General features: G+C 47.0%; 1 protein-coding gene across 1 annotated transcript in view; it reads left to right on the top strand.

Annotated features, from left to right (window-relative positions):
* Nucleotides 1-19068, top strand: part of LOC143352835 (lachesin) — a 59609-nt gene that overhangs the window by 35360 nt on the left and 5181 nt on the right. Inside the window, exons 4-5 of the mRNA XM_076785734.1 lie at nucleotides 15479-15725; nucleotides 18179-18352. Coding sequence (XP_076641849.1) covers nucleotides 15479-15725; nucleotides 18179-18352 — 421 coding nt within the window. The remainder of the gene's footprint in view (nucleotides 1-15478; nucleotides 15726-18178; nucleotides 18353-19068) is intronic.

A 19068-nucleotide genomic window follows, 5' to 3' on the forward strand; every position in this document is an offset into this window, starting at 1 on the left:
CGTCGAATAATTTGCGATTGCATACTACGCGGCACTATTAGTTTCACGTCACCCTCAATTTCCTTAAACAACAGTCTATTCCGCAATACGAACCCACTTAATCGTTTTTCATTCACTCCTTCGAAAATCGGTTTCAAAGTCTCATCCTCACACTGCGCTTTACGAATTCTCGCAATTATGCTATCCTCGCATTCGTTCATTAACATACACTCCGGTAACGGATTTCGGCTTAACGCATCTACGTGTCTTAAACTATTTCCCGCACGATGTTCTATTTTATAATTAAATTCCTCTAATCAAAGAGCCCACCTCGCAACTCGAACACATAAATCTCTCTTACGCATCGTTAATGTAAACGCTTGACAATCTGTGATTATCTTAAATGGTATACCCAACAAGTATATTCTAAATTTTCGTAGGGCTTTAACTACTGCCAAAACTTCCAGCTCGTAACTAATATATTTCGATTCTGCTGGTGTCGTTTTTCCACTTGCAAAGTATACCGGATAAAACTTATTATCAATATTATTACGCTGCAAAAGAATTGCACCATAACCATGCATCGAAGCATCCGTATGTAGTTCAGTCTCCGCTTCTAATCTATATAATTTTAAAACTGGACTATTGCTCAATATAGTTTTTAACTTCGCAAATGCAAATTTTTCTTCCTCCCCAAAGTGAAAATTGACGTTCGATTTCAATAAGTTTGTTAACGGTCGTGCGATCACAGAATAGTTTGCGATAAACTTTCGAAAGTAACCAGCCAAACCTAAAAAACTTTGATTTTGCTTGAAATTTTGTGGTTGTGGAAATTTCATAACCGCCTCTGTTTTCCTTTCTGATGGACGAACACTTCCGTCTTCAATTATGTGCCCTAAAAACTCTACTTTAGTCTGCAAGAAGCTGCATTTCTTCCAATTGATCTTTAGACCAAATCCCTCCGCAACACGCACTACCATCTTTAGATTTTCTATACCAGTTTCAAAATCCGTTGAGGGAACAATTAGGTCGTCCATATAAGTCAAAACCTTTTTCTCGTTAATCAAATCTTTAAAAACAGCATTTATAAATTTCTGGAATACTGCGGGTGAATTACATAAACCAAATGGAACATAAGAAAATTCATACTGGCCATCCGGTACTATAAAAGCAGTATACTTCCTACTAACTTTATCTATAGGCACGTGAAAGAATCCATTCTTCAAATCTAACGTAGTAAAAATTCGTGAACCTTGCAAAGCGTCCAATTGGTCATCGATCAACGGTAACGGGTATCGATCTTTAATTATTTTCGTATTCAGTTTTCTATAATCTACACAAAGCCTGGTTGTACCATCTTTCTTTTTAACGAGTACCACTGGGCTAGCGTAATCAGAAAGAGATGGCTGCACGATATCGTCGGAAAGCCACTGCTTTATATGTTTATCTACTTCTCCTTTCTCAAAAGGGGACAAACGTCTAGCCTTCTGATAAACTGGTTCGTCATCTTTAAGTATTATGGACATTTTCACACCCGTTTCCCGTGTTTTAAGTGGTTTATAATCTCTAATCAGATCGTTAATGATGCTTCTATGCTTGGTATTCGAAATTTCTGATAAATCAATCTTGTTTGCTTCGTCTATACAATCAATTTTGTAAATTTCGGGTATATTACCTTGAGACTGGTGTTCTTTTTCAACGCTACGGATAGAAATTACACCCCCTTTGATATTTATCTCCACAGTGTTCAAAAAATCTGTACCAATTATTAAATCATGCTGCATTAATGTATCAGATATTACCCAGATATTGATTGGATATTCACTACCATCGATCTCTATTCGTGCGTTGAACTGTCCTATCGTCTTATTAGCTTGAGATCCAATTCCGCAAAATTTAATTTCTCGTCGTACTAATGCTGGCGACCCTATTCTTACGTACTGTTCTGCACGCATTACCGACAAATCGCTACCGGTATCAACTAATGCCGCTAAACTCTCTCCATTCATCCTTACATTCTTGTAGTATTTTTCGCGCGTATACTCTGAAAAATTACAAATGGCATTCACATCATCTTTCTTCGGACAATTTGCTGCCACGTGGCCAAACATCTGACATTTAAAACACTTCGCGCCGCGATTTTTTAAAGGACAGTTCGTGCTGTAATGATTTTCCATACCGCAATTAAAGCAACGATTGACATTTCTGGGTACTTCCCTTCTCTCGCCTCTCGGTGACGTAAACCTCTCGTTCTCCCTCGGTGGTCGCAACGGTCTCTCTTCCACTCGCATCGGTCCATACGCTCTGTCATCGAATCTGGGTTGACGGTACATCCTTTCTTCTTCCCTCGGTGGTTGAAGCGTCTTCTCCTCCGTCCTCCATGGTCGGAATGTCTTCTCCTCTGCTCTCCGTGGTTGAAACAAATTTTCCTTGGCCCTCGCATATGATGCATACGTCGTCGGCAAGAACTTCCCATACAACGACACCCCCTCGAACGCCTCCAACAATGATGTCTTCGTCTCCAGTTTTTGAGCGCGGGCAATGTTTCTTAATGTGAAATCTGGGATTCCCTCGATAACGTAGTCCACAACGTCTCTGTCACTCATGTTAAGACGATTTGCCATAATCACTTTCTCATGCATATATTGGCTAAATGCTTCCTCTCGTCTCCAAATACGCCGTTCAAACTCCTGCCGCAACCGGATCCTGTTTGGTTCGCGGTAAAACATTTCTCGTAAGCCTTTCAATAGTTCTTCGACTTGCATCGCGATGCATTCCGGTTTTGAGTGAAACCACTCGAACGCTTTTCCTCTTAAACGTGACGAAATAACCAGCCTCATTATTTCATCCGTCACCCGATATGTTGCCTTCAGTAATCGCACCTGTTTTTCCCACATTTCATATGTTTCCACGTTGCCATCGAAATAATTTAACATCTCCGCCACCATTGATGCAGTCACACGCGGTGTTATCTCGTCTTGTATTGTCGGACGAAATATATTAGCTGCCGGCCCATCGCCGCCGATTCTTAGTTGTTGCATATTTTTCAGAAATTCGATCTCTCTGCGTGCCAGGTTAAGTTCGTCTTCCTTCAATCTCTTCTCTCTCCGACAAAGTTCAATTTCTCGCTGCATGTCAGTCCACTCCATCTCACTCACACGATGGGTACCTGCCTCTCCTAACTGCCGATCTTCCTCGCGGCCTGACGATTCGGTTTCACTGTCCTTCGCCCAGTTACCCGATGGATCAGCTTCCATTAGTCGGTGTATTAATTCGGCTTTTACACCCGTTGTACCCAGTCCCATAGCCCGTAGCTTTTCTTTTAACTCTGATACCGTAAAGTCACTGGCAGATCTCATCGGTAAACTCATTGCGCAAACAAAAATAACCCACAATAAATCGCACTAATTAATTATACAAGTCACAAACTCTTATCGTCACAATTACGACTGTCACTCTTGCTTTCAATCCCTATTGAGCACTTTGATCCCTAATAATTGTCACTTTTCACACGAACGAATATCCCAACTCACGGATTTTCGTAGACACGGACGAGCCCCCAAGATTGTAGGGATCTTTTGTGCATAGGGATCAAAGACGAAAATCAAAGCAACAACATTTAATGATACAGAATATATATGGTTATGAAAAACAAAAATTAAACAACATGAACTCGCTCGATCGCTTTCTCACTCCAAAACTCGCTCTCTCTCTCTAAACTCGCTTCTCGACCTCTCGCACGACTCTTCACGCCTTCATTCATACCAATAACATAGACATGTACTCCGATCTACAATTCGTAGGACCCACGAGTCAAGGATCCCACATATACAATGTATTTTTCAGTATTTATTTCTCGTTTTATTTTTCTTTTCCCAAGAAATATATGTATCTTGATCGCACGAAAGTGTGGAAACAGTGAAAAGTTGACGAATTCGATTGTTTACTTTCTGCGCAAGCATGGACGTCCTGCTCTCGACATCGAGAAATGTCCTTGGCTAAATGTCCATCGTCCTCGGCTATTCTATGCTCTAGGGTAAAGTACCGAATTACTGTGGGGGTACCAATCACTGTCTCTATGTTAATTATACGTATTCTTCAATCACAATGAACATTAAAAAAGAGATATATGATCTACATATTAACACGTTAAGTGCCAAATACCAACCCTAGAGATTCTTACAAAATCAGAGTAATTCGATTAATGAAACCAAAACTAGAAATTTCAAATGTATTATAGGGGATGCTGTCTTAACCCTTTTGAACTCGAAAGACAAAATTCGATTTACATATCTGGAAAACATATCATAAACATATCATACATATTTACGTATCTTATAATAAAAATGAATTTCTAAACCCAGTCAAAAATCGCTGTCAGTCATATGTGACTATTAATAACTGTTAATAACTTTTTTAAAGGACCTGTCAATTTAACCACGCACGGTAGGAACAGGTATACAAGAAGTGTCGGTAGGTTTACTGTTTAAAAAAAAACGCATCGAAACGTCGAATGCTCTTTGCGCGCGATAGAAAGTCGCGTCCGACCTAACCGCGTGTTTATGGGTGTCCGAGACAATAGGACGGGACGCGAAAGGACGATCACGCGTTCAAGACGATCCGTTTTCGAGCAGAGTTCAACGAAGGTCGAGCCGGTCGCGTCGAGGCCCCGAATAGGAGACGGCTCGGCGCGATGTCGGCCGTGTATCGTCCTTGTGTCCCGTCGAGTGTTTCCGCGAGCCTAAATGGTGGCTCGCGTCGACCACGCGCATACAGTATACAGTATACGGCATACAGCATGCAACGTACAGCCAACAGACCAGCAGTAATTGCTTTTAGTCGAGAGGCCGAGCCGCAGCCGGTGATGTGTCGTCGCCGCCATTGCTGCAGCCGCCGCCTCCGCCGCCGCCGCCGCAGGAATCAGCCCAACGAAAGGTTCAATTTAACGTCGTATCGCGCGTCCTTTGCCCTGCGGCCACTCCCGCATCTCCTACGCGTTATCTATAACGCTGCACTTGCTAATTAATCCGAAGCGACCGTCGTGCGCCATCCTCCCGCGGCCCCTATGTCCACCTATCCACCCGTATATGCCTCTAGCAGGTCGATCACGTAGATGACGTGGGCGTTCGTCTTCCGACGAAATCGGTGTATCCGTTTTCCACCTAATCGCGGATCGAATCGAGCGACGCCGTTGTCGAGGATGAATCGTTGCCCGTGCATCCTCGAACGATCGACCGTTATCGAGTGTTTCGATGCCCGAAGCATCGCATAACGATCCATAGCTATCGCGAAAGTAGGAGAGGAACTTGTTAAAAATATGCGATCGAGCGAACGAACGCGCGTCCATCTTTGGTTCGGGTCGTAGAGTTTGTCGAGTTTGTCTGGTATAACTTTATTTTCAAACGGGGTGATCGTTCATAGAAAGGTGGTCGATTGTTTATTTCTGCACAGCTAGATGGACGACGGGAACCCAGCAAGATTTTCTAATTGAAACGTCTAGAACGAAGCGGCGCAAAATGGAAAACTTTGGAGGAACGCGGTGGGGGGGGGAGGGGATTGTAACGAGGAATCGGTGCTATTTCGGAATGGCATCGTGACCGTAGCCGCGGAACGGGTTAAAGGCCAAATGGCACGGGCTCGTTTCATCGAAGGGTAGAGCGGTCACGGTTCCAGGACGGTAGTTTCGTAGAATGGATTCGCGTGAATACAAATCTGCGGTTATCGAATATTATTCCCTCGGCTGTGGCGGCGTGTGTCCGTGCGCCCGCGTCAGGGGCGCGGTTAAAAGCTCCGCGGCGCGAAAAATAATATAAAATAACGGCGCGACACGGTGTGATTCGGCGCGGTGCGACGCGGAACTTCGCGGCTACGAATATAAATGCGTTTCAACTCTCAACGAGCGTATTCGATCGTACGTCGACGCGTACACGTCGCATCCGGTCGCGACTCGACTCGTTCCGTCGAGTCGAATCGACTTTAATTTCTAATTGGACGATTGTTTGAACATCGGTTATCTGTCGGATCGATACCGGCCCGGATCGCGGAAAAATCGGTTCGCGACTACGTTTAATATCCTGCGACAACAAACATTTGTCGGACCGGCAGACGTTTGCTTGCACGCGCTCGTGCCCGTGCAAAACAAATTGCGCTCGCGAAACGATCCCGACAAAATCTTTTTGTTTTTTCCGGCCCGGCTCGCTGCAGAGTATTCACCGGGAATGTTTTTAAAGTCCTAAAGGCTTGCCTGCCATTCGTTCGGATTTCCTCGAAACGCGTGTCGCGTTTCGCAACGTAAATTTGAGTCTTCGAGCGGGCAAACAGATATTTTTTGAGCAACTTTTATCGGCTCCCCGGTCGACCGCGCTATCTGCTCTTCCAGCTTCTGTCGCGGATACGCTCGGGCCTCGAGGCGACCAGCCGAATTGGAACTTTGCTAGCGACGAATTCGCGTCTCCTTTACCCGTTCCAGCGACCCGTAAGCGGCTCGTTTTCTCGAGACTGAGACGGATCTACTTCGATACTTGGACGATACTTTTCCGCGACGATTAATTCCCATCGTGGCGCGGCGCGGCGCGGCGCGGAGCGTTTCAAGTTTTCAGTGGATTTTCTCGGTAGACTTGCCGCCGAGCTCCGACTAAATAAACTTTCGAAATTTTCCCGGCGGGTTTTGCCGTTGTTGCCGCGCAAAAAGCGGAAACCGCCGGCAGTCGCGCCGCTCCGTGCCGCAGCCGCGCCTCGGCCGTGCCGCTATCGAAGCAGATAGCTACCGAAAACTTTGCTCTCGAGACCGGTCTTTTTTCCCCGACGAGCCCCGCTCTTCCACGCATCCGTGGCTCCGGGTATTCCTCGAGAGCGGGACGGAATAACAAATCGACGAAATTACGATAGATAGAAACTCGGGTGTAACGCGCTCTCTCCGAAGCGATTCCCTCCGCGGCGAGCGGTGCCCGGCGCACCAGCGAACAGGATCCGATAACGCCGGAAAACTCTGGAGACTCCGCATGCTGACTCGGATCGAAGACCCCGGCGACATGTTTCAAGAACTTTTCACTCGTGAAAGATGTCGCAACGAAAATTCAACTGACAATTCTTTCGAAGTAACAACTGTTGAGGATATGATAGGAATGGTGTTTCTCTTATCATAAAGCACAGCCTTAGTGAATAAGGAACTTTCTTTAACCCCTTAACGCACAGTTTTTTTGGAAAAAACCGGCCAAAAAAATCAATTTTCGATATACCGCGCTTTTGTTCCATGGAAAAAGGCTATATTTTATTCTTGAATAAATAAGTGTTATAGCTTACAATACCATGTAAATGATAAATATCAATAAAACGATTTGTTTTCTTTGCTTTCACATGGTTATTTTCAATTCTCGATTATATTCGAGTGTGAAAAATTATAGCAGCATAAAATACAACGCCGCTCGAATTATCTCGAGTGTGCACAGTTTTGCCTGTTTAGCGCGCTCGAATTATCTCGAGTGTGCACAGTTTGGCCTGTTTAGCGCGCTCGAATTAACCCAAAAAACTTGGAACTGTGAACTTAATATATATACGGGGTATGTCCTGCCTAAACCGACTCTTTTGTCGAACTTATTATATACACCAGGTATGTCCTGCCCAAACCGACTCTTTTGTCGAACTGACTCTTAGGCGGACGTGCAACTAACGTCTTCCCCGCTCTCGTCTCGTGCCGATCGTCATTTTTTCTTCCAATCGTCATTTCGACTTATGACGCACACTCCATTAGCCTTTTTTCAAGTCGTCACATTGTAACAGCCAAAGCGACGCCGCGCCTACGCCCTGACATTCCCGGATTTGAGTTTTACTTACAAAGTGACTACATTATTTCAACAACAACGAATCACGCTCGCGAAGATTTCGAGCGGAATCTGCCAAATACTGGTACTATTCCTTTCCCGTAAATCGGAACTTCTATTTGTTTGCATGTAATAAAGAGTGTCCCAAAGTAAGCGTACATTTTAATTTATTAATAAAACTTTTTTTTAAGTATGAATGTTTTTATTTTATTATAATGTACAAACCTGGATGTATGGAACACAATATCTGACAAATGGCCGCCTCGTCCCTGTTTGCAAACGTTAACTCTTTCGACGAAATTTTCGATTACATTTTGGCATAATTGCGGACTAATTTCTGCAATGCCGCGTCCAATTGCTTCCTTGAGCTGTGGAATGGTCTGTGGATCATTGGCATACACTTTTCCTTTCGGGAAACTCCAAAGAAAAAAGTCCAATGGCGTCGAATCGCACGATCTTGGTGGCCAATTCGCATCGCCGCGGCGCGAGATAACACCACCAGGAAACTTCGTCTGCAGTAACTGCATTGTCTCGCCCGCAGTGTGGCATCTTGTTGGAAGAATATGTCTTCCAAGTCCATGCAGTTCAATCGATTCCATAAAAAGTTGGTTATCGTGTCACGATAACGAACACCAGTGACGGGAACCGCATTTCCAGCAGCGTTCTCAAAAAAGTACGAGCCAATCACTCGTGGTGGATGCATGGGAAGCTGTTGAATCACTTGTGGATTTTCGGTCCCCCAAATTCATCACTCATCGCTGAAAATGATTTTGCGAGATGGTGCGTTACGATGTCCACAATCCGTGCGGACTTTTCGAACCGTCTCTGCAAAGTTTTCGCCATTTTTCTAGTGAATTTTCACAATTTCTATACGTTGCTGGATCGTGTAATTCTCCATGACTAAATCTCAAACCTTCCTGATGCCAGTTGTCAAAGATTAGTACTCTATGTTCGCGACAAAAAAAAAATGGCGCGCAATTTAAAATGTTAGCTCTATTTGGGACACCCAATAAAAATATGTTTTAAGACCGCACTCGAGCTAGAATCTTGCTGCAGTCTCGCGTCGTCGTTGGTTTCTCTGGGATACGTTCAAAGTACATAGATGTCTCAGTATATGTGGTCTAGACGATAAAAGTCGCGGAAGTATCCCCACTACCTCGGGGTATACGCCGAGGACACCGAGAAACGTAAATACAACACGGCTCGGTCTTGTCTTCTGGACGATACATGTCGCTGGCAAGACCCGTGTTGTTGACATATATCGAGAATTCACTGTACTCGCAACGCCCCGAATGCTATCTAAACGTTATCTCGTCGTATTGACGGGTTCGGGAGTCGATAAAAGCGCAAATTGTTGTTATAAAGGCAGTTTGATCTTGGAAGAATTTTCTCCTCGGTTTTTCTACTCGGTGTAAAAGAAAATTTTGGCAAGTTTTTTTTTTCCCCCGTAGGGTTCCCGAAGGAACGAAACGCGGACTGGTGTGCATCGCGGGCGCAGGAAACCGGAACCAGTGTGCGGCTTCAAAGCGATTCCCCCGTGCTCGTCGCTTTGACTCCGACTCTGACTCCGTCTGTAAAAGACGTCTGGCGAAAGTAGAAGATTTATGGCTTCTGAAACTCCATCGGACATGTTTAGACAGAGTTCGCCGTCGCCCGAATTCATTAAGAGATTCGAACGCGTCTCTTTGTATCGGTTCGTCGTCCCTATTGTCACCGTCGTTGTCGTTGTTGTTATCGTTGCAGTTGACGTCGCCGTCGGACAATTGCGTAACATTACACCTGGAATAAACGAGCAGGACGACGCGACATTGGGAGACGCGTCCAGATCGTAAATCGATAACCAGCTGTATACAGCCCTAGCTCGTCGCGTGTCGACAGTATAAATTGGACCGGCGTTCGAGCCAGAGACCAGAGATCCGAGATCCTCGCCTCGATATCTCCCCGTTTGCTTGATTTTTCCTCCGGAACACCGATAGAGGGTGGAAAACGAAAGGGAAATAAAAATGTGTACGTATAGGTGGGGGGTGGGGGGGGGCGGTAGTGTACATAAAAGCGAAAGGTCGAAGGTGGCCGTTTAGACGGGACGATAGTAATCGAAATCGTACTGATACCCTTATTTATAGCCGGTCGAATTTCTCCGTTCCGCTATAGGTTTCTGCATAAAAATCTCGTGAAACCGGACAAATGCGAAACAACGATCGACCTCCTGCCGAAGGAAAGGAGGTTTTATCGCCGTCGGAACGAGCCTGGAAAAAAGGAACGTCGATACCGGGACAAGCGTCGACAAGCATCGACGACGTGTCCGTAAAAAAAGGAAAAAAGGAAAAAAGGAAAACGAACGTCGACTTCTTGTTCGTTTTTACGCGCGAGAGATTACCCGCTATAGCCGACGGTAATTCATCTTCGGAGCTAACGACTCAAGTTTCCAGGAAACATACGAAACGCCCGCGCCCGTTCGATCATCGGGAGACTCGTCGAGAGGTGACGCGATGCGAACGATGCGCGGAAAATAAATTAGCGCGTGAAGCCCGCGCTCTCCTCTCGTCTCTCCTTGTCTCTGCTCATCGTTTCTCGTCGGCGTTGCGTTCGAACCGACGCGACGCGTCGCGACGCAACGAGTCCGGCGTTAACAGGGCGTTTCTAATGACATAGCGTGACGAGGAGCCGGGATGGTACACCCGTTCAATTTCCGTGACGAAACAAGGAACGAGGATTTCGATGACGGTCAATCCTCGGTCAGATTGACGGCGCGTTCACAGTTCGCGCTCTCCGATTCGCAGTTAGCAGTTTTCAGGTTGTATCGAATAAATAATGCTAGGGGGGACGCTGTTCTAAATTTGTACGAATGGCGCGGTTCGTTCTCGACGCTCGGCACTTCGGCACCTCCTTCAGGAACGAGTCCCCTGGAGCACGCGGAAAGTTTAATTGCTGTCGTGACGCGACGCGACGCGGGGAGCGCCGTCGTTCTTTTATTCGATTCGAGTTTCCGCCCGATCGAGAAACGATCCTCTCGGTTCCTTTTCTTCCCCGAGCTACGATTGTATCTTCTCGAACGATTTTCGAGTGTTCCTCTCGACCGCAAACGCGTACATTCCTTGCCGGACAAAATGGCGCCGTGGAGTAAACTCCATAGAGGCGGCTCGAACCGCTTGGTGAATTATTCTATCGAGTGTCGGTATCTCGATACGATGATCGTTTACTATCGCGATCGAGCGTTACGGAAACGCGACGCGCATTCGGAATGTCTTTGTATGTACGTGCGTAGATGGGAAAGATCGGTTAAGTCGACTTTTCTCGCATCTATCACTCCTGCTTGGTTAATTAAAACCGTGCTAGGTAGTTCTTTTTAAAGGGTGAGGTGTTTTGAGCGGTAGAATGAATTGTAGAACTTGTTGGTAACAATAACTCTGAATTTAATGATAACAACTGTACAAAGATGTGGTGTAAATGCGGACTAGCTGAGGACTGACTGAAGACAAACTGAAGACTAACTGCTCGCACGCAGAGATGGGTTTTTAAGGGATGTGAAACTGGTGGTGGAGGTGATAAATAGTAGTGGGAGAAAATTGGGGGTGAGTGTTTAGAGGTTGTCCAGACGCTGTCTTAAATTGAAAATCTGGGACGAGTCTCGTCGCTTGGGGTTCAAGAGCCTTCGACTCTTAGGCTAATTTATTGCCTCTAGTTGGGACTCGGTGTCAAATTGGAGAGTCACTTTCGTGGGTCTCGCATTGCGTTGCGTCCCAACAGTCTTCTTCTCCTCGAAAGGAAGCGAAGTTTATTTAAATCTCGGTTCACCGTGGTCTTTCACGGGAAACGTCACTCCACATTTTTTAAAGGTTGATCCCTCTTCGAGAAAGCCGGTGTAAAGAGGGAAAGAAAGGATTTCGCTCGCTCGAGAAGGTGCGGCGTGTTCTGTAAAAGCTGCCGCGACCACGTCCGAGCTTCATCCGCTCTTCCCGCATGGTCCACGGAAGAACTCTAGGAAAATCGGCCGGAGTTGGTACGAAACAGCGATAAGAAACCGAGGGAACAAAGTCCGGCGAAAAAGCGGACACAGCGCGGAGCGACGGCGACGTCGACGTCGACGGCGACTGGGACGGCGACGCTCTGCGCGGCGGCCAACCGGAAACGGGAGCTTTCCCGTTCCCCGTAGTCACGTTCCACTGATTTTTACTCGAGTTACAGAACGCGAATATAAAATGTCCGGCTGCGGTTCGTTGTTTTTATCATGGCCGATAAACGGAGCCCCGCACGCCGTATTCCCGAGGGAATCTTTCTGGTCGACCTCCGTTCTTTTCAATTTTCTTCTCCGCCGTTCCCGTGCAGCTCTTCCCGAAATTTTCCAAAGCGTAGCCCACGGCGTCGTGAGCTCGCGGAACGGTTAACTCCGATTTTAAAGGCGGAACACCGCGTAGAGGAACGAGCGAAGGGAAGGAGTGGCGAGCGGAAAGAGGGGAACAGAAGGGGAAACGTGCCGCGCGGAAAATAGGGACGCTTTAAATTCGCGTGTGTTAGCACAACAATGGGTCAAAGGAGTTTCGCGCAGCGCGAAATTCCATCTCACCGCGGGGAACGCGCCGACGCGCCAACTTTTGATCAACGACGACGACGCGCCACGCTCGGACCGAGTTACGAGAATTCCCGCAAATTGGATTTCCTAGTCGCGGAGGAGACTAGGAGAACTCGCGCGGAAAGGGAAACCGGCGCGAAAGATTGCCCGCTTTGTCGATCCGAGTCGACGCGACGCGACTCGACGCGACGGGGCGCGTTTGCGTTTGTTCCCAAAAGGGAAACACGCGCGTCTCTGTCCCGCCTGTCGACGCCCCTCCGGAAAAACTAGCAAATTGAAACGATTTCGGAGGATACTTGTGCGATTACGCTCTAGTTTTCGCGTTCTCGCTCTCCGGCTCGAGCTCGGCCGAGGCGAGAGGCGGCAGGCGCGGGATCGGTTCTCGTTTTTCTGTTTTCGAGCGCGAGAAAACAATTCTCTAGATTCCTTTAATTATTTCGTTCCGCGCCGCTGGCGAACCGGCTCCCCGTACAGTTTCGAGTGCAACGGGAAATGCTTGCCGAAATCACGCACCGGAAATCAAACAAAGGCGACCCGTCCGCCGGCTACGAAAACCGAGCCGAGCTCGAATAAAAATTCGCTCGGCCAATGCTTCGATCGCGCTCGTCGACGCTGCTGGGTGCGCGCGGTTTCGTTTGATCGAGCGATACTCGTTATCCTCGCGAGAAGCCCGTTTTCCCGACCCTATGCTATTACTTTCCATAACCCATAACAATTACCATCAAGTTTGCCGCGTTGCATCGAAAATAAGATCGTCGTGCTCGAAACTTCGACTACGAACGCAACCGTCGGTTCAAGTACATACAACATTGTTTCTACGTAACGATCGCTGACAAGCTTACTCGATTTTCCATCGACACAGTGAATTGTACCGCTGATCATAATAGGTGAGAAATAGTATGTTGACATTTGGAATTTAAACAATCTTCCTACAATTTCAAATTTTATCTACTCAGTTTTATCAGAAATGCATAAACATCCGCAGTCTAGTTATCAGTGTAAATAATTCGACTAGGAAAAATGGAAAAATCGATTCATTTGGAAATCGAAAAGCTCCGTGAGAGAGATACAGTGAATTCTCGTTACGAGTCAGTGCCAACCTTACGGTTTGGAGTCAGTGCAACTACCCACACCACCGCGGTGCAGGGCCAAAGCTCGAGAGCCGTTTCTCGAGCTACGTGCAACATTTCTTGCCACTATCGGTTAGTAGTCATAGTCTTATGACTTACAGACGGATGTGACTCTTAGGTGTCCAGCGTGCCCTGTGTGTTTCAAACGCGACGCTCGGCGAGAACCTCAGGTTTCGTCTAAGAGTCAGTCGCCAGAACCGCGCAACTGACTCGTAACGAGAATTCACTGTATAATCTTGAACGATCTCTTTAGCTCGCAGCTGGACGTCCGACGAATTATGCGAGGGAAACCGAAACCTGACAGGGTTAGAGCATGTTTCGTCCATACTATAGTTTTCACCGTCGAAAGATCCAGAGTTTCCAGCTGCTCGAAAGTTCTAAGCTCGAAGCGTGCAGGATTTTTCGAGGAATCGTCGTTTTAAGCCGACAGAGGGCAAACGAAAAATCGTCGCCTTTGCTTCTTGCCGCTTCCAATCGCATCGTTTACCCCAGAAAGGTGAAAACGACCCGGCCGTGGTACGCGGTTCGACTCGGTTTGACTTTTTGAAAAGTTGCGAGCTAGACTTTCCGAGCCATTCGGTGGTGTTACGGGGACCCGCGATAAGCCCGGCGAGAAGTCGTTCGAGAAACGATTCCACGTAGAACCGAGAACAGTGATAGACGCTGTTGCGTTTCCGGTTTCGCTTGTTCCATCGAGTCGCGTCTCTTCGTCTCGTTTCGTCTCGTTTCGCCTAGTCTCGGCAGCTGTTTAATCAAGTCCGCGAGCCGCGTCGCGCCGTTCCGTTTTAGCCCGCGCTCGTCCCGCTGTTACGCGCGTCACACACGGATTAGAACACCGAGATAATTGCCAGGAACGCGGAGGAACGCGAGCGCGCGCGTCGCATCGCGCCACGAAGCGTCCCTGCACAGCGGGGCGTGTGTAACGAGGGTGCGTTGCATTCCGTTGGTTTCGAGGGGAGAATGCGGGTCGTCGACGGGACAAATGGCTGGACGGCCGGTCCGGACAATTGAACACTTTGGGACGGAAGGTCCCGTATGGATCGGTATCGATCGACGCCGATTCTTCAGATTTAACACTAGAACAACCGACGATTGACGCACACTACCGTCCAGAAATATGTGGACACCTTTTCAAGCGGAATAACTTTTTTAAAATTGGTCCAAATGACTTGAATCCTTTTTAGATTTTAGACCAACTAGTTTGCTAGAGAATGACTAAACAAACATTTGTTTAGATTGCAATTGGTTGGAATGATAAAAAAAAAAATGAAGAAATTATGATTTCTCAACTTTTTGATCCGAGCCTATAACGATAATTCAAAAAAAGACCAAGTAGTTTGCTAGAGAACGACTAAACAAACATTTTTTTAGATTGCAATTGGTTGGAATGATAAAAAAAATGAAGAAATTATGATTTCTCAACTTTTTGATCCGAGCCTATAACGATAATTCAAAAAAAGACCAAGTAGTTTGCTAGAGAACGACTAAACAAACATTTTTTTAGATTGCAATTGGTTGGAATGATAAAAAAAATGAAGAAATTATGATTTCTCAACTTTTTGATCTGAGCCTATAACGATAATTCAAAAAATGCGTTTCGTTGATTTCGGCAACTTACATGCATACTGAAAATTTCATCGAAATCGGTCAACGTTGCAATGAGCTACAAACGTTTCAAGATGAGAGTTTGAGGGTGAAAGTCGCAGAGATTTTCGACCTTGCCAGGGAATTTCGCCCTTATGTGATCTTGTTATGACTTGTAGACGGATATGACACTTAGGTTTCCAGCCGTGTATGTATTTCGAATGCGACGCTCGGCGGGAACCTCCGATTTCGTCTAAGAGTCAGTGACCGGAACGGCGGAACTGACTAGTAACGAGAATTCACTGTAATAGCTGGGAAGGCCGTCCCCGAGGCGCGGTTAAGAGATTGCCCGATCGACGAGTAAACATTGGATGGTTTTCTGTTTGGTGTCGCAGGTGGGATGGCTGCGGATGGAGGATCAGACGATATTGTCGATGGGGCAGCAAAAGGTGACCCACTCGCCCCGGTTCCAAGTGACGCTGGAGAGCGCGAAGACGAAGAATCAGAGCCAATCGAGGGACGAGGAGGAGGCCACTTCGCGGCTGCAGATTCGCCAGCTCCGGGAAGCTGACCGAGGCTGCTACATGTGCCAACTGAATACGAAGCCCATGTTGAGCCAGCTGGGATGCGTCGATGTCCTAGGTATGCCTAATTGCGCGTTATCCCGCATTCCGTGGCGGTCGGATAGGAACGGGGCCGCGTGCGTTTGCGGTCGCTCTCAGAGACGTCGCGCACGCATCTGGCACAAGGCACGCGGTACATATACGGCACGCGATACAAGGCACGAAGCACGCGATACGTGGCGGTACGCACCGCTTCCTCGCGGAATTAGCCTCGCCACCAGAAGGGGGTTGGAAAATACGCGTGCCTCGCAGCCGGGATACGTTTCAATGGAAACGCTGCGCCGCGGCGCGCCGACCAGAACCGGCCAATGCAACCAGCTTCCAGGCTACATACATATACAGTATGTTGACGCGTAGCTCGTATACAGGGTAGCTCGCCTAACGCTCCGAGCTGAAACATTTTCGAACCTGTTTGTTGGCCGTGCCGAGAAATCATTCGGACTAAACTCGATTACTTTCGTGCGAGACGCTGTTGTTCGATGTAACTAGCATTTCTACGAGCGACCCTGTCCACAGAATGTTCAACGCTAAACCTACCACAATTATTGAAACTATAAAAACGTTTCCGTAGAGAATTACGGAATTGACTTCTTCATTTAACCAGTTGACTGTGGAATTTAATTTTAATAATCCCTCACGGCGCGGAATTAAAATCAAGCAATGAGGAGTATACACGTCGAACGCAGGCCAAATGCGGCTATTATAAAAGCCAAAGCCCTTGTAAAGCTAAATGAGAAAGAATTACATTTTTATTCGATAAATTAACAATTCATTAACGTTTACCGTACCGCAATAGAGTTTCGGATTGACGTGTGTACACGTCGAACGCGCTTAACTGGTTAAGCACATATTATAATGAAAACCGTACAAAGTTTAAGTAAATTCAATCTTCTTCCTTCTACAAGAGGTTTCATTTTTATATATTTTGTGCTTGGTAGGTTTAGCGTTAAAGATCATGTGTGCTATAGAAAGATCTAATTGCTCCACAAGAAAGGCTCCGCGTTTCACCGGCTACTCGTACATTTCGATGTAATTAACAGTTTCGAGGAAATTTCAACAAATTTCAAAATTTCATTCAGCCTCGAATGGCTCGACTCGCGCACGGGATGTGCGTATAACGTTACATTGCCGGGGCGGGTCGTCTTTTATTCGTTCCGCCGCGTTGTGTGTCCCTCTCGCCTCGATCCTCGATCCCGAATCCTCGGTGCATTATGCGCGCACGCTCCCGCGACCCTCTGCTCCTCTGTACCTGTATGTACTCTGCGCCCCGTGGCCGACACTGATGCCAGCGCGTGCAGCCGCGTGCAACCGCGTGCACGCGATTCATTGTACGGCGCGAGGCGGGGCGCGGACACCAAGGGCGGAAAGGAATTCATTGAGAGCGTTGCGCGCCTATAGTTTACAGTCTGCAGACTACCCTACAACCTACAGGCCTGTAGGCTGTAGGGTAGTCTGCACAGCCTGCCGCCTACCATTGCCTGCCTGCATCCGACTCGAAAGACCGATCGGACCGAATGGAATGAAATTCCTTTGTGGGGTTACGCGGGAAAGGTCTCGTTTCTTCCTTTCCGCGCCGACCCCGACCCCGACCACGAGCACGACCACTACCACGACCCCGACCACGACCCCGACTCCGATCCCGATACCGAAGCCTCCCTCGCCTACCTCGCCGGCTCCACTGTACGGAATATTTGTCCAAGTTTGAACCCGTGTAATTGAAATGGCCTCAGAGCGTCGGCGCTCGTTCAAAAGAAGCGAGATTTCATCCCAAAAATGTGTTCCTTTCCCCCGATAACACGGGCTTGGTAAACGTTGTTTAATTTTCCACGAGAGCGAAACGTTTTAACCTGATTTCGACTCCTCGTCCGAACCCAGCCTAATTTCCATAGCGGCTTCAACGCCGCGCCGACCGCTGAATCCTATCTACCGTATTATATCCTCGTAGCCCGTCAGCCCGTCAGCGATCTTTACGGCCCGCGGTCCGAAAAATTCGAAGGTGAGCGTAACGCTCGCGATAAACTCAGTCGCGACCTTGTAGATGACCGTGTTTAACGACGGCGCATTCGACAAGAACGCCTCGAAACTCCAACTTCAAATTGAATCAGAAAGTTCCGACGGTTTTTGGGACGCGGAATGCGTCCCGCGCTTCTCCAATTTGCACTCGACTTTCGTCCGACGCAACGCGCGATGCTTCGAACGGTGAGCGCCGGATGCGCAAATCCCCGAAACGTCGCGTCGCGTCGGTTGCCGTCGATTAGACAGCGTTTCGTAGTCGGGACGATTGCACTCGAATGTTGTTCTCTTTGCTAATCTTGAAATAGCTGTCCCGCTACAAATAAGAGAATTCCAAGGATTTGAAGTTTAATTTTTGTCGTACTTTTCCAAATCGCCCAGCTTCGATGCTTGATCGTGTAAAGTATAAAATACCGTGACTAACCGCTGAAACGGGCCGAACTGATTTGGTGGTTTCAGTTCCGCCGGATATACTGAGCTCTGGGACGTCGGAGAGCGAGGTCTCCGTTCAGGAAAGCGAGAACGCGACCCTCTCGTGCAATGCTTCTGGAAGGCCGCCACCTCGTGTGCAATGGCGCCGCGAGAAAAGTGGCTCCATACTTATGAGGGGTCCTCACGATTCGCTGATACAGGGTAAGATATTACACTTTTATCTCGGCTCGAGAACTCTCGCGTTTCGTCGCGTCGGTCCGCGTCGGTCCTTGTCGATGACAAACAACGTTCGATTCTTTTCTTTTTATTAATTCTCGACGTCGCGTCGCCGCTCCTACTCGAACGGCCGTTCCGAGTGGTATAGCCGTTGCACAGTGTCGCGAATGGCTATTTTAGGTGGAGAAAAGTCATGTCAGAAAATAGGTATAACATTCATATATACTTCTTTCGGAATGTTTAGTGAGCCTAATTATACCCGTAATAATTCATTTAATAGCGATATAAGTATCGAAATCAGTACGTGAAAACTCCGAACCGTAATACTGCGAAATCATACGTTTATATTTGTTCTAAAGAAAATTATGTGAGGGCAATACATATGAATCTTTAAGCTTCTGTGCACGATATTCTATATTAACATAAGTAAATATTTACATTAATGTTCACAAAGTTCGTTATTAAAGACCTTTATAATAATTGTTAGAGATTTTTTAAGTACCAGTTTTCTGTGCCGGTTGGTTGACTTTAATAGAGTAGAACTAGAAAGTCTCACAAGATCCCATCTTGAAATTTTTATTGCATTCAGTTCAAACTATGTAGAAGGGATTCTGACAAAAATCGGCTGCAAATATCTGCTAACCTGCCTGTCACAATTTTTTAAAATCTTTGTAACACCGTACTCCGAAAGCAGGAGGAAG

This window comes from Halictus rubicundus, chromosome 3 (assembly GCF_050948215.1).
Source record: "Halictus rubicundus isolate RS-2024b chromosome 3, iyHalRubi1_principal, whole genome shotgun sequence".
Classification (NCBI taxonomy): domain Eukaryota; kingdom Metazoa; phylum Arthropoda; class Insecta; order Hymenoptera; family Halictidae; genus Halictus; species Halictus rubicundus.